Source organism: Eurytemora carolleeae, unplaced genomic scaffold (assembly GCF_000591075.1).
Source record: "Eurytemora carolleeae unplaced genomic scaffold, Eaff_2.0 scaffold768, whole genome shotgun sequence".
Taxonomy (NCBI): Eukaryota; Metazoa; Arthropoda; class Copepoda; order Calanoida; family Temoridae; genus Eurytemora; species Eurytemora carolleeae.
In genome coordinates, this window is record NW_019396673.1 from 141,605 (window position 1) to 158,491 (window position 16,887).

The window sequence follows — 16,887 nt, forward strand, 5'->3', positions numbered from 1 at the left end:
AAAAGTGTATATTCTGTAAAGAATTACTTCCGCCTCCTTTTCAACAATATTTTATTTTATCACTGATTTGGGTGACATGATTTATTGAGCAGATAACATTAAAAATGGGAAGAGGAGAACCATGTTCGATTTTTCCCCCCAAGCTTTGTTATATGATTACCCCCTTATTAATATTGCATTCCAACTTTTATCTTAATATTTTTAATTATATATTATATATATCTTTTTTTAGTTTACAAGAATGAGTTCTATCCACCAGATGTTAAAGATGAACATAAAGAAAAACTATTCAGGAAACCATTACTGTTTTATACTAAATACCTTAAAAAGATAATGATCTGATTTTCTAAGATAATCAATTATAAAAGAATTGCATGTTGTGTATGCAGTACACTACAGTACACTGCACTCTATACTAATAGTTGTCCGTCAAAGATGATCAGAGGGTACTGCTTTTAATTGAACATGACGCTCTTAAATAAGGAGGAAAGTTAAAATTACGTCTACAGACCCTTTAAAGTACGAATTAGAATAATCCTCGGCAGGGGATTAAGTTGGATGTGTATATAAGAAAAGTATACATACAGTGTCCGAATTTTATGAATTCAAGCCGCGTCTCAAATCCCCCAAAATCCGGTTTCAATTGAGCGCCGCTTAAATCTAAGAAATGTAATAAAAATTGAAGTGGAACTACCAAAATTTGAGCCGTGGCTTAAATTTATACTGCGGCTCAAATTCTTTAAATTCGGCCTCAGTATTGTTTAATCGATTAGAGATTATACTTCACAGCAGGTTCATCGAGATCAATTATCTCTTCAGGCTTATCTTCTACTTAACACAGAACAGGTAAGATCTTGGAGTTAATATTTTTATTGGGTTATTAACATTAACAGTTTTATTTGGTTCACAAATTTACTAAACAGCACTTCATATTTTTGTAAAGTTATTTTTATTTGTAAATTTACTAATATTGAATTTTTAATTTCCCGAATAGGGAAATTTTCCATATTTGAAGAGAAATTTTCTTTTTTCAATATCAAAATTCCGTTAACTAGTTTATTCATAATGAATCATAAAGATTTGATCGAAGTACTTCTGGGATACGTATTTTTTCTTACTTAAATATGATTAAGGCTGCTGTGTCTGAGTTTGACTTGTTAAAGGATGATATTGAAGAAATGATTGATGTAGATAATCTAACTGAACACCCAGCAAGTTCAAAACAAAATTCCAGTAAGATTGAGTTCAACCCAGATTTTGGAGAATGTCCCTTATGCAGTCAGTTATTCCCGTTTACTGAACTACAGGTTGGTGATATTTAGAGTTATGATTTTATGAATGCGAGAAAGGTAGTTGAACTAGGTACGCCTGGTTTAACTTCTTCTCCTGGGGCCAGTCGCGTCGAGCTCATTTTGAAGCTCATCGATTGTATAAAGCCTGATTCTTATCAGCAGATTATGTAATTCTAAATGGGAACCCATCAAATTGGAGAAAGGAAGACGACTTTTAGGCTCAATGTTTGATTTTGATTAATCCAAGGAGCATGATTGTGCAGTGCACACAGACCATTTCACGCTACTGATAAACCCCTTTGCTTTATAACAAAATAAGTTCACAGATTGCTTAAATGTCGTTTTCCTCTTCCAGAATTTTATGGTTCTTATTGTAAAAGCTGTGACAGTTAGAAGCATCATAATTCATTATTATCTTGATTCAGTTTAATCGTGACTTCTTGATTTTGAGAGCCCAGTTAGGGAAATCTGATTTAAGTCTGATTTATTTTTAATTCAAAAATAAAAGCGTCGATAGTCAACTATATTTCCAAAAATCCCAAACAATTATATTGATTAAAAATTATATCTGAACTGAACTCCTAGGATCATGCATCCGAGTGTGATGGTATATTATCAGCCCCTCCTTCTCCCTCCACACCTTCCTCTGCAACACCCCTAGGGACCTGCCCCCTGTGCGGGGATAGTATGGAACCCCACCTTCTTCCCACCCACGCCTCTTCATGTGGCAGGAACAAATTATACTAAATTATACTAATTATCCTGTCGTTATAATTATAAGTGACCCGCCAATTAAAGAGGGGCATCGTAACCTTTGTAACCTGTATCTGATAAGATATTTGGGAATCATCTTAGTTTTCTATCTTGAAAAGTGTTTTATTCTGACATTAACTCCATTTTTCTTTGAGCAGCAGAAATCCGCTGACAAAGGTTTTTATGGTACCGTTGTGAACCGTACATGCCACATAATATATGGAGAGTCACTTGAAATTACATGTACAGTCTCTTAAACTACCATATTATCGAATATAGTGGAGTAAGTGTAGTTAGGAATCAATAAGTTCTAATTAACCTGATTCATTTGTTCAGATTAATTAGAAATTCGAGATTTTCCTTCACGTTGTCAAGGAAGTTCCATGTACACATTACTTAGTTAAAATATAGTTCTACTAAATAAATTTGGTTGATTTTGTACAAATTTTTAAGTATGTCCTTTCTGGTTTTATTTGGATTAAGACAAATTTGATACTAAATGAAGTACTGATGTTATGTCAACCTACACTCATTGGATTTTAAACCACACTTCAATTTTGAATTTTTCTGCACAATTGGTGGAAAAATGTTTCTATGAATATTAAAAAAATTAATTTGATTTAACCATAGTGAGCCTACTCCAAGAGCTTTCAGTAAAGCAGGTAAATCATTTACTTAATAGTTTTCTAAAAATTAAATGATATTGAAAAAAATCTTTTAAAAGGTAATGTTCTGGAAAGTTATTTCTATACCCTTGTTTTTATAATTATATAACTAAACGGTTATATATTTAAAGGGAGTGTTCGCTGAAAGGCTGAAATAGAATTGAATTCGATATCGATTACTACTAGTTGTACTTTTATCTGTTGCATATAAAAGGAAAAAATTGATAAAACGTCTTATAGGCCCATAGCGTCCATATAAATTCATAGAGTAGCATTATTCAGATCTCAATTAGATCTAAAATTAACCATGTTTACATTTAGTAACAGAAGCCCATTGTATATACTTAATGTACTAATTGTTCTGTACAATTAACTGTACAACACTTGAGTATGCAACTGTGCAGTTTACGATGAAGAACAGTTTATTACGTTTTAGGAACACTTCGTCCAGCTTTTAGAGAATGTCCAGTGTGTGATAGATTGCTACCAACTGCTGAGTTAGCTGAGCATGCTTCAGGATGCCAGGTAGAAAAACAGTAGCAAAAGAGCATGCCATGCTTGAAATAAACAGATGCAATATAGTAGATTTAGAAATTGAGCAGCATGCAATGTAGTATTTAAAAGCATGCTTTAGGATGCCATGTATTTTACTGCTGCTTAGCAATGTATGCTTGAGAAATCGAGGATGCTAGCCACACTTAATAGCTAAGCATGATATAGAATGCTAGGTATAAGTGGTAGATGAGAAATATGCAAAGCAATAGAATTATAATTTATTTGGCATGCTATTTAGCAAAAGACTTCAGCTGTAGCATGCTTCAGGATGCTAGGAAGTATAAGGTAGCTAAGCAAAGTATGCTTTTAAATACTAGAACAAATATCTGATCGACATTCTGGTAAGTAAAAAAAGTAGCGGAGCAGTGTGCCAGATCTTAAATACTTATTTTCGATTAATTTTTTTTACAAATTATTTTACAGTTTTAAACAATTTTAAAAATTAACAAACATATTCGAATACGATAAAAAAAAGATCTGATTTGAATTTATCAAAGTTTGACTTAAGTATGCAATATTGGATATGGTAAATACTGAAATATTCTTGTATACAGTATAATGGTATATTCTCCTAGCTGCTATAAAATAGTGAACCTTGAAAATATGTAAATTGGAATATTAATCTTGTCTTTGGAATTTCTAAATTTGAATATTTTCATCCATATTTTGCAAATATGATTTTATCATAAAGATTATTCCATTTTATAGCTATTTTGGCAAATTTTAACTTTAACTGATTTTTTTTGATTTCATAAAATTTGTAAGATATTTACAAATCAAGCTTTATTGTTAATCAAACATTAAGTATCTATATAAATATTAATGGTTAAAATATAGGGGACTTTTGGGATAAATATACTTGACACAATTTTCAAACTCATAAACATTTTTGTGTGCATCTGAAACCACTTATGTAAGCGAGAAAAATAATTGTCAAAATTCTCGTCTTGACACATTGAGTTTAGAAAAGTTGAAATCGTAAAATCCTTTCAAAATGAATAAAATTTTAAGCAAACCCTGGTTCTTTGTCCGAGTATTAAATCAAACAGTTTTTTAAATATCTAGAAACGGACAAATGGATGGTATTAAGTGCAGTGGTTTGAGACGCATCATGATAACCATATTAACATGTTTAAAAAAATAATAAATTGACTCACTAATGATCTATGATTTTTTTAAATTTAGTTATTAGTTTCCATGTGGAGCTGAGTTTCCAATCTGGTATATCATATATTTGAAAAATTAATCAACTGTGTGCAATTCACAAATGAATTTGAAAGTTACAACTTGACTTGTTCAAGAAACTTGACTATATTATTTCCAGAAGTATTTTACAGCTCTTTCAAACTTTTGAATTTTCTGACATTGGCCTAAACATAAAACTAGAAATCAAACAAGATCTGAACTGAAAACTTAAGAATGAGATATCCTTAATCCAAATTATTTAATCTGAGTATCCAACGGACACACTTTTGATTTTCTTCTTAAACCGTTCTTTTTTGGATATAGTAGAGAAAAATCAAAACCCGTTTTTTTTAATTTAGAGAGTCCCTCCTGTTTCTGTATATAATCTTAAATGGAGCGCAAAATTTCAAATTTATCGGCTTCGTATACGCGACTCTGTTGGTTGAATTTTATACACCTTTCAGGATACGAAGTACAGGATTCTAAAGTTTTCAGCTCTGAGGTCGGAACTCGTGTATTGTCAATCCCTTAACTTTAATGTATAAACAGAAACCACTACTCATGTTATTTGTTGGTTTTTTAAGATATTATGTATAAAAATTGGATTGTTCAGTGCTGGGGTTTCTTCTTTTTTCCTTCTACTTTCCACCTTACTATACCTTTCCTTAAAATTTACCTTTTTTCCATCTTTTTTTCTTAATTACTTTGTGCTTTGTGTTGTGTATTAGTTATTTGTTAATTTCTAAAAATAAAATGTATTTATTATATTCAGGAGGGCAGGCCAATTAAAACAAATGTAAATGGTTAGGGTGTAGCCCTGGCTAGTAAGAATTTTTTCACAAACTATACAAAGTCACGAACCCCTTGAATAATTTGTCTTAAGTTTTGATTGGCGAACTAAGTGTAAGTGTAAGTGTAAGTGGAAATGTTTTTTGTTTGGTTTAAACGTTCTAAGTTGAGTAAGTTGACTCTTATAACGAAAACTGGTTTGAATACAGGGTTACCCCCCCACACACACAAAGAATAAGACTGCAAAGACGACTGGGAGCTATAAGGATATGACGATCCCAAGGTTATATTAAGTCTTCTGTCTGTAATTTAGTTCGATTGCTTATTTTATGTTTTTGAAAAGAAAGAAACACGTTTAGAGTTCAGGGAATTATGAATATGATGAGACAGTGTTACTTCCGTCGTCTCTGAAGTCTCATCCTTTGAGGGTAACCCTGTATAAAGCTTAAAGTTCATTCCTTACTAGATAAAGACTAATGCATTCTATTTTTCAGGGGTTGGCTTTGAATGGAGGAAATGGACTTCATGTTAATGTTATGGACAGGTAATTTTATGGCTTCATTAGATTAAGTTTGTTTATTGGTTTTACGTTTGTATCCAATAAATGGCAGTCTGGCAGACTCGGTCATGTTTATTTTTTTGTGGCAACTCACATTACCCCAAGAAAAGATTAGGTCCGGTTGAGATTAGAAAACTTCGGAAATTCGTCCATAAAATCGAAAAAAATTTAATTTTTTACAAATTTTTTTTTTAATCAGAAATATGAAGTGCAAGGTTGCAAGAAACTTTTAAGCTAAGTTTATTGCAAAAAAGAGGCGACTCACCTTGGAAGTCTAGTTATTAATAATATATGTCTATTCTGTTTTTCTTAAAAGTTATTTAAATTTTGTAAATTTTGATATAAATTATTTTTTATTAAAATTCTGTAATTTTTACATTTTCTAAAAAATTTAATAACATTACTATTGAGGCAAAATATAATAACTGAAATGCTTACTTTTTTTAGGAGATGGGTGCATTTTTTTACCACTTAAAGCGTTTTAAGCATAATTTTATTTTTAAATAACCCTCTATAGAAAGATTTTAATACCCAATTCACAACGGTACCCTTCAAAGCTTTATCTGATCAATTATGAATTATGTTCACAATTTTGTAAACTGATTATTTTCAAGTCTAGTTTCTGTACAAGACTGGCTTGCGTATTTTTACCTCCCGAAAAATAATAATCATAATAAAAACGTCAAAATTTCTACATTATTGGCCAAATAAAGGTTTCAAGGGTACCGTTATCTTTGCAGGAGGATCACTTGAAAAAAAACTGACTTCCAATGAAAAGTATTAAAAAATTATTTAACTATCACACTTTTTTCTTCTTCTATCTAAAGTACGGATTCAAAACGATTAACGTTGAATTTTTATACCTTCATCATTACTGCGTTTTAAAAAAGATGCTTTTATTTATTGTATTTGCCTTTCATTTAATCTCGGTTCATCAAACCTTAACAAGCTGTATGGGGAGCAAAATAGACATTTAAAATTTTTTTTTTTTTCAGAGGCCTGATTTTTTTATTTGTATCGAGGGTAATGTTTAAAATACCTGATGGGCCGGGGGGTATTGAATAAGTTTAATATTTATTCTTTGGAATTTATATTTTATCATACTTATATTCTTATATTGTATATTTCCATTTAATATTTACATTCCAATTCTTGTTTGATCCAATAAAACTAGGAAAGTGAATAGATGATCTTTATTTATTCTTTTAGAAAACTAAGCAGATATATTAAAAATAGATAGGAACAGGGTTATTTGTTTTCCATGTTAGTTAGTAAATTTTTTTATTAAAAAATGCAAAAATAATTCGGATTTTTGACCAGTAAAATGTTAGGCCCCTCAAAACATTTGGCTCAGCCGTTTAAACGTTCATTGAATTGGAATCCAAACAAACTAATAATATTTATCAACTTCTTGCAGGAGTGCGTTTTTATTTGTAAATATTCTAAGCAAGGTTTTAAACAATATTTATGTGTTGGTACTTTATTAAAGTGGAGAATGAATGCATGTTGTTACCCATATATGTACATTGTACACTTTGGAAACCTAGAGATAAATAGATAAAAATATTTTCCATTTAATCGCATTAATTTTTCTGTTGCTGCAGATGTAGAAAAACATCTTAGTTCATGAAAACAAACGTTAAAACAAAAAGTTTTGGTCTTAAATAATAGATCTGGCCTTTAATATTCTGCAATCTGCACCTTAAATATATTTTTTAAAATATGCATCGAATGAACAATGTAAACATTGGAAAATCTTCAGGTCCTCAAAAATAATATTAATAAAGTGTTTTCGTTATTTAGATTTATTTCACACAAAAAAGGTAAATTGATATAAAATGGCGTAATTTTTTAATGTGTCAATAAAAACTACATGATATGAATGGCTTCATGTTATTACTTTTAATCTTTCTGCAACAGATTTCTCGACCCTTGCTCTCGTAACTTTTATATGCTTAAAAAACAGGCTTAAATATTCAACTGTGTAATTGTATGGCCCCACTAAGGTTTTATTGATGTGCAATTTTGGCTAAAGAAAATGAAAGACTCTTCTTTGAAAAAGGGGCGTAAAGCGCCTGAAATCTTAGCTAATGATAATTGATTCATTGATTGATTAATGATTTATAATTATTTAATTAGTCAGAGTAAGTGTGATTTCTGCGAACAGCTGATTCCTGATTTCGTCATGGAGGAACATATAGAGGAGTGTCAAGCCAGGTTAATATTTTTACTAAATCATGGAGGAACATATAGAGGAAAATTATCAGCCACTGGAATTGTATTATATCACCATTTTACTAACCTAACCTAACTTAACCTAACCGACATTGTATTGATTTACATGCTGACTAAGCTGAATCATACAGTTTAACCCAGAACTTTGGAGACATCGGAACAATTTATAAATGTCGTCTTCTAAACCTACAGATAATGGAATGCTGCAGATATTTAGTTTTTTAACTGGCAGATTGTATGTTTAAAATGTTTAAAATTATATGGAGTTCTTTCAAACTGTTCCCACATTTTATTTTAAAATAACTAAAATTTAAGTATAATAGTATAAAACCCATTGAAAAATTGTCAAGACAACATTTTATAAATTCTTTAATACCTCCAAAGTTATGGAATAAGTTCAAAAAAAAAGTAATAAATAAAAAAAAAAATTAAAATGGCATCTTCTGATAATAAACTATATTTTACAGGGGTGTGCGGAGCCGAGTTACTCCTTCAAGTAAACGGAGAAGATATTGAAGTTTATATATTCTGCAAATTCATGTATTCTGAACATATTATAGTTGAATAAACTATTATGACAAACTATTATCAATGTTTTACACAGTTTCGTCGAGGTATTTTTATCTACTTCTTCTTTAAATCCATTAAAATTTATATAACCCTATTTCTCAAGATAGAATGATATGTTGGATAACAAGGTGTGATATAACAATTCTACAGGGTGTTCCAATCACTAAGAACTCGGGTCTAAATAAGGTACCAGACCGACATCAAGGCAGAACAGAACAGTACACCAAATGAATTAATTCCCCACTTCTAGTGAAGTCATTGTGTGCAATGAACATGGTAATATGAGAAACACCTAGAAATCATCATTGACCTTGAACATATTCACGTTACACTAAGATAAATTGTAAATTAAGATTGATATTTATTTGCCAGCTATTTGGTAATTGTGAATAATGGAGTTTGTGAGCATTCATCACACTGTTCGAAAACTATGTCAGACGACATGGACTTATTCGTATAGGAGCCGTAAATATATCGGGAAGAAACTCCGTGTCTATAAAAATCTATCTGAAGAATCTTGTATATTTTTAATCATAACTCCTCTTATTGAAAACCTGTTGAAGAGAGATCAAAAATGTTATGAATTTATGTAAGCGGATATTAGGTCATGATTTAGGAAATTTTTAATATTTCATTTTAAAAAAAAGTTGAACACCTTCTTTAAATAATGAGATTCAGAAAATGTAACGTTTTGAATGCCATACGGCTTAAACCCTTTTTTTATTTCACATTGCCAAATCTCGACAAAAAAAATCGATTGTCAGTATGTCTGTCAGTGTTTATCGGAACCCCCCCAATTATAGACAACTCTGGAAGTTATTCATCATATTTTACATCACCACCTTACTAATATTTTTTAAAACCCTCAGCATTTTCATTTTAAAATGCAACGTGCAATTGTGTCTAAATAAACTTTAAAAGGAGTAATTGGCAAAATACTATTCTATTTGTTCGTGTACGCGTGCACATCTTTGCATCTTTGCATGGTGCTCCGCTGAAACCTATAATCAGACGAATCAGACTGAGCAATTTCTTTTTCCACGAACGTATGAACAAGGCAGAACAAGGTCCATCCTAAATAACATACTTTTGGGGACGATAGTTCGGCCGTTAAATGTCTAACGTAAGTTTTTATCTGATAGATAGATAATATTAAGACAATCATTCAGGGTGGCCAAAATGTACGGATTGTACGGATTGATTTTTTTTAACCCTAAAATTGTACGGATTTGTTTTCAAATTGTACGGATTTTTATCCTGGAAAATACACCGTTTTTTTTAAATTTTCACTCATTTCAGCAAATTTTTCATGAAAATTAAAAAAAAATTCTCGTCAAAATGAAGTTAGTTTAACTTATTTCTGCATTCTAAATAATATTAGATTCATTGATGTTTCAATTGTCAATCAAAATTGATTCATAATTTTCGAGATATGTCCAAGAAGTGTTTATTTGAGAATATGTTCCATAAGTACTTATTTGATTGCTTATTCAAGAAGATGTTCCAGTATCCTGTACCCAGTATCCTGTACCCAGTATCCTGTACCCAGTATCCTGTACCCAGTATCCTGTACCCAGTATCCTGTACCCAGTATCCTGTACCCAGTATCCTGTACCCAGTATCATGTACCCAGTATCATGTACCCAGTATCATGTACCCAGTATCATGTACCCAGTATCATGTACCCAGTATCATGTACCCAGTATCATGTACCCAGTATCATGTACCCAGTATCATGTACCCAGTATCATGTACCCAGTATCATGTACCCAGTATCATGTACCCAGTATCATGTACCCAGTATCATGTACCCAGTATCATGTACCCAGTATCATGTACCCAGTATCATGTACCCAGTATCATGTACCCAGTATCATGTACCCAGTATCATGTACCCAGTATCATGTACCCAGTATCATGTACCCAGTATCATGTACCCAGTATCATGTACCCAGTATCCAGTATCCTGTATCCTGTATCCTGTATCCTGTATCCTGTATCCTGTACCCTGTATACAGTATCCTGTATACAAAAGACAATGAATGAAAAATTGAATTTGAATGTTTTTTTCAAAAATGGGATTTTTTTCGAAAATTGTACTGATTGTACAGATTTTTAAAAAAAATGTACGGATTGTACGGATTTTTAAAAAAAAATTGTACGGATTGTTTTTCGAAAATTGTACGGATTGTACGGATTTCTTCTGAAAATGTACGGATTTTTGTACGGATGTGTTCAAAAAAGTTTTGGCCACCCTGATCATTGTCACTATTCATTAATCCCAACCTCAGCTTCTATAAAACTCTTGAACGATTATAAGAACCAACTTTTCCATCCGATCTAGGCCATATATTTTATGGATATTGATCCTTGTCAAAACTGGACATAAACCTCATCAAAAGATAACACCGAATTCTAGATTTTGTCAATGAAAAGCAGTCAGAGAGAAGCATATATATTACAAGGTTACAGGGGATACAAGGGTGAACAAATTTAAATTTCAGTTTAGCCCCGGGGAGGGGGGGGGGGAGTTTAGCCCCGGGGGGGGGTAGTTGAATTGAATAGATGAGAATTAAATTGAGGTTTGCTGATATGTTTGTGCAAAGTTTCATTAATGCATAGAAAATGTCCTCAAGTTTCCATTGAGTTCAATAAACAAATCATTGACAAATTTAGAAAATTAAACTTCTATATATACTTTGGTTGGCTGTTTGTATCCAATAAACGTCAAAACGGCTGAACCGATTGGGCCCAAATTTTGACTGGACATAGCATGACCTCAGGGAAGGTTTATGGATGATAACGTTTTCAAATATTTGCCTTTAACAAAATTTGATTTTTGAAAATTTTGAAAATCCACTAATTTTTTATAAAATCCCCAAAATTTTGTGCTTGTTTTTGTTTTACAATGTATACAAAGAGAAAATTGTTCACAATTGAAAAGAAGATGGGCGCGAAGCACCTGAAAAGCCTAGTATATAATATTTGATCTAGCACAACTTTAAGTTTTAGTGTAAAAGGACTACGACTGAAAAGGGACTGTTAGCGTAAATTAAAGTGGGGTGTCTGATTAACAACAGTACTCTGTAAAACTTTGTCTGATCAAGAATTATCTACAGAGCCCGCTCTTTCCATCATAATGCTTAAACAGTGAAGTTCACGTACTTTGGGGGGACGATAGTTTGACCGCTAAGGAAACTTAAATTGCTATACTTAGGAATCTTTAATAATAACCCGATTGACGATAAAACCATTTGAGTGCTTTCCTATTAAGCTTTTCAGTAAAGCATCCTATATTTGGAACAGTTGAGATTGCGATTCGAGAGGGTAAGTGAAGTGTTTAAAGGGACCCACCATGCAGAGATATCAATGCCCTAGTCACAACGGTATCCTTAAACGCTTTGTGTGATCAATCCTTTCCTTTTCCTTTTATTTCTATTTTTATACTTATTTTAGAATTGGGGGGAAATATTCCCACAACCTCTACTTTTAGAGGTTTTAAATATTTTCTCCTCATACACTTTATTTTGTATGTTTTTGTTTTATTTAATAAATAAATAATTTTTTACGTTACTTTACTTTTACTAGATATTAAAGTTTAGAATTTTGAAAACTGATTATTTTCAAATGTAATTCTTCTTCAAAAGTGACTTGCGCATTTCTACTAAGGAAAACAGTGAGGAATAATCATAATTTAATACTTTTTAACCTAGAAATACAACAATATATACCATATTATTGATCAGCTAAAGGTTTAAAGAGTATCTTTGAACATCGGGTCAGCTTTGAATTGAAGTTATGCAATTTAAGTCCATCAAAAAAAACTTGAGATAGAACTCCATCAATCTTACGAAGGTAGGATGATTTCCAACTTTGTAAACTCCAACTAGAGATCAAAAGGTCTCAAATCAGACTAATATTTTTTGTTCGAAATACTGAAAAAAATACATCTGGCACCATCTCTTCAACTGCCCCCCCCCCCCTGGAGGAAAGTGTTGTGAATTGAGTACGTACAAGTCTCACTGTAAACTCCGGTTTAAAGGTCAACTAAAGTAAGGTTGAGAGTCCCTTAATATACCATAATCTTAGTTTTCGGTATTATCAAATTATATCTGCTAATGCTATATTATATTAAATGATGTGGAAAATAACACTTAAATACTGTAAGCAATAAATAGGAAAAAACATTAAAGGAAGAAAATGTAAAACCACTAAGATTTTGCTGTCTCCAATCTGTAAAACCTACTTCTTCATATCTGAAAATTAAATATATCTCATGTTTAATTTCAAGTAAATTGTTTAGCTTTTAACCCCTAATATTATGAAACTATTGTGTTACTATTACCAGCTTGCCAAGTAATATTTTAAGCAAACGAACTCAGGTTAAAGAGATTTGTATTTTCTCTAAGAGTTGTGAGTTAGGGAGAAAAAGAGAGAGAGAGATGAAGAGCGGATAGAAACCCTCAGTATTGTAAATGCTGTAAGAGAAACCTTTCCTAGATTAGGATTTTAAGAATCTGTTTTAATTATTTTATGTTTTATTAGTAATGCAAAAGATATCGTCGTTTTTCTTCCTTTATAAATGATTAATTCTAGCAGTTTTTTTCATTGTTTCCTAAGCCTAATTGCGCAATTTTTTAGATAGAGAAACCACAATTTAAAATAATAAATTTTTCTTAAAGAAGATTATGGATATCTCATTCGTTCTTCATCAGTCAAAGCTTTTGATGATACCGTTGTGAATCGGACATTCCCCATTATAAATGGCTGATCAGTGTCCCTTTATAGACTCTGCCGACCTAGTTTAAAGTAAACCTTGAATTAAATTATTTTTAATATGATTTTTCTGGAAAGGAAACAAAATTCGATCCTTTTCTTGCTTACTGTTGTTGTTTAAATCCGAGCCAAGAGACATCTTGTGTAGATTAATAAACACTAGTTGGAGTGCCCAGGTTTATATTATTTTTTAGAATCATATTTACTCCCACCATTTACCCGCGCATGGTATAGTCTATTTTACCGTTGGGTTCCGTCAGCTATGGCCAGCATATAGCGAACATATGTATGAGCGAAATTATTATAATAGACGGAAATTCATATATTGTCTTTATTCTACTCAGTATTTTATTTTAAAACATTTATTGTTGAATTGTTTTCAAAACAATCAACACTGAAAACCAACATCTAAGGATTTCCAAAATGAGATTCCGTGCCGATGCACGAACATGGTACAATGTAATGTGTGCACAAACATGGTACAATGTACAGTGTGCACAAACATTGTACAATGTACAGTGTGCACAAACATGGTACAATGTACAGTGTGCACAAATGTGCAATGTAGATTCCTAGATTGTAATGCTTTCTTGTATAAATTGCAGATTAAAAATTAAAACCACAACAATTTTATTTTCTTAAATTTGACGACGCTTTCTTTGTTTCCTTTCATGAAAATCACAAATTTTAAGGAGAAAAGCTTGTTAAGCTTACGGCTAATTTTATTGCTTGGAATTAATGTAGATTTTTTTTTTGCCAAAGTTGGTTATTCACTTAGATATATGATTAATTAAAAATATGTTAAAAATATATTTATTGGTAAAAATCAACTAAATTTTTGTTTTCAAAAATTGGGGAGGTTTGTTTGTTTAAGATTTAGTATCTAGTATGGATTTGATGTTTTAGCTAAATATTATATTATCCCCACTAATCCCCACTAATAGACGTTTATTATAAAGATTTGACGTCAAAATTATAATAGTTGCTAATTATTTTAAGTTTTACATGATAAGCAGGGTTATCATTATATTTTTCCTGCTAATTGACTTTATTAAAAAGATTTAATGTCAAAACTAATATAAATAGCTCACTATAAGGGTCTGTATGTTAAGTCATGAAAATATTAAGTTTTAGAGAAAAAATATATTATCGAATTCGGCCAAAAATGTCAAAAAATTTTCACATCATTAGCGGTTAACACTATTTTTTTCTTAATGGAGTTTAAATTGTTTTCTAGCTGCTAATACTATATTTTCAAATTAAGAAAATGTATGAATCATTATAAATTTTCCAATTTAAGTCTAATCTTATATACTTAGAATGCACTNCCCCTCTTGTAACGAGCTTTGATTTTGTGGTCTGGTTCAAATTGAATAAAAGATCTATTATATCACCAGCAGAGCGTGGGCTAATCAAAGAAAAATTTTCTTTGACAAATATTCTGTTTTCTAGATTATTAAAAGTTCTACTAATTGGACCGCCAAGTTGTAGATTTGTTTTTATTTCTCATCAATCAGAATTGTATACAGCGGGGGCAATGGGGTCCAAGCCCCCCCCCCCCATAGAGAAGTGACAACTATGATGAATATCTAGTCCTCTACGCAAATTCCTGTACACGCCCGTGTCATCAATCATACGAGGGAAAAAATTAAAAACATTATAGTTTCAGAAGTTAGAAAAAATGAGTTCGAATTCCAGATTGTTTGAAGAAGGTAGGGAACTAGAGACTACTGGTAAAAGGTAAACAATTACGATGTCATAATTACAATCCCTTAAATGTAAAAAATAATTAGCAGGAATATGATAAACTAGAAATTCAAGACGCTTCGCTTTAAAACACATTTTTAAAAAATTTTTATCATTCATAAACCTTCCTTGTGGTCACGTGATGTGCCACAAATAAATTGGGCCCGATCGGTTCAGCCGTTTTGACGTTTTGTATACAAACAAACAGACAGACAAGCCAAATTTATATATAGATTACTTTACTCTACAAAAAAATGAAGTTGAAGTTGATATTTATCCCTTTTCTAAAACTATCTACCCACTTATTAAGAAAATAAAGCTAATTCCCAAGAAACTTCTTTAGAAATTGTAGTATACATGCCCGTTGGCGTTCAATAATATATTCTTAAAGATATCTAAGTAACAATGAAAAAAAAAATAAAAAAGGGAAAAAGTATATAAATTCTGTTCATTTTCTTTATCAAGTAAATCATTTTAATGTAAAATTAATAATTTTAAGTTAGAAAAAAATATGTTTCCATAATTTTCTAAACTTACGTTGAAAAGCAGTAAGGAATATTGGTAAACCAGCTAAAGAAAAACATATTTAATTTTTTATATGATAAAAATCTGTCTTAAAACCAAAAAAAGTGCTTTTAAAGTGCACTTTAGAGATTAACTTTATTACTTTTATCTTTATCTGATAGAATTTTAGATTCTTTGTTGAGATAAAACTAGTGTGTACTGAATACTGATATCTTGGCATTGCTTACTGCTTCATATATATTGTATAGTGTATATTGTATATATCGTTTACTAGCCGAAGTGCCCGGCGTTTCCCGTGCAATTTTTTAAATCGAATTTTGAAAGAAAAAGAAAAAAATTTTAACCATAATTAACTCAAGGGTTCTCTCAAAAAAAATCAGCCCATTCAGTCCAGCTGCATGGCCAGCTATAGCTAACATATTTACAAACAAATATATATCAGCGAAGACCTTTATGATATAGACTAGAAGTACCCGGCGTCGCCCGTGGAATTTTTAAAATCGAATTTTGAAAAAAAAATGGCCTGAAGGGTTCCCTTAAAAAAATCAGCCTATTCGGTCCAGCCATTTGGCTAGCTATAGCTAACATACAGTGGTAGGCGGTTATATTAATACAATGAAAACGACTTTCGATTTAAATTTTGATTTAAATCAAGCTGTTAAACATCGTGGATACACATTAACATAGAAGTCAAGGGAAGCTGTCAATTGAAAAAGCTTCTCTTTGATTAGTTGTAATCTTGCAGTAATTCCAAAAAAGAGCTTGTTAACAATCAAATAAAAAATTCGTCTTTTTGTAGTGATATAATTGCCTATCACTGTATATACAATAAAAAAAATATGAGCGAAGAGCTTTATTATATAGATTTATACAGGATGAGTAAAAAACGGGATTATCGAAGTTTTGAACAAAATTTTAAAAATTTTAGTTTTGTTCAGATTTGAGGTATTGAAGAATTAAATGTGATAATAAAAATCAAAAATATTTTTGGAACGTTGAAAAAAAATTTCATACAAATGAGATGAATGTCTTGTTTTATTTTATAGGTTATATACAATATACATTACCGAATTAAAAAAAAAAATGTTTAATTATATTTAAATTATCGAAATTTTTTTTAATCCGGCAAACTGAAAAGAAAAAATCTTCCAGCGCAAGAAACAGTATGCCAAACAAAAAAGTGTTGAAAAATGTCAAAAGCTATTTTATCGGTTTAAAGTCTTGGGATTTTTGCATA

General features: G+C 31.0%; 1 protein-coding gene across 4 annotated transcripts in view; it reads left to right on the forward strand.

Moving 5' to 3' along the window:
- Positions 1–8,621, forward strand: part of LOC111707208 (uncharacterized) — a 33,368-nt gene extending 24,747 nt beyond the window's left edge. For 3 of the 4 annotated variants that reach the window (XM_023480265.1, XM_023480267.1, XM_023480268.1), the window contains 9 exons: positions 233–293; positions 774–846; positions 1,134–1,307; positions 1,878–2,023; positions 2,676–2,707; positions 3,147–3,235; positions 5,734–5,783; positions 7,938–8,015; positions 8,501–8,621. In XM_023480265.1, the coding sequence (XP_023336033.1) occupies positions 233–293; positions 774–846; positions 1,134–1,307; positions 1,878–2,023; positions 2,676–2,707; positions 3,147–3,235; positions 5,734–5,783; positions 7,938–8,015; positions 8,501–8,549 (752 nt within the window). In that variant the 3' untranslated portion in view covers positions 8,550–8,621. Of the gene's footprint in view, positions 1–232; positions 294–769; positions 847–1,133; positions 1,308–1,877; positions 2,024–2,675; positions 2,708–3,146; positions 3,236–5,733; positions 5,784–7,937; positions 8,016–8,500 lie in introns of all 4 variants that reach the window. The other variant, XM_023480266.1, reaches the window with a different exon arrangement.
- Positions 8,622–16,887: the final 8,266 nt, after the last annotated feature.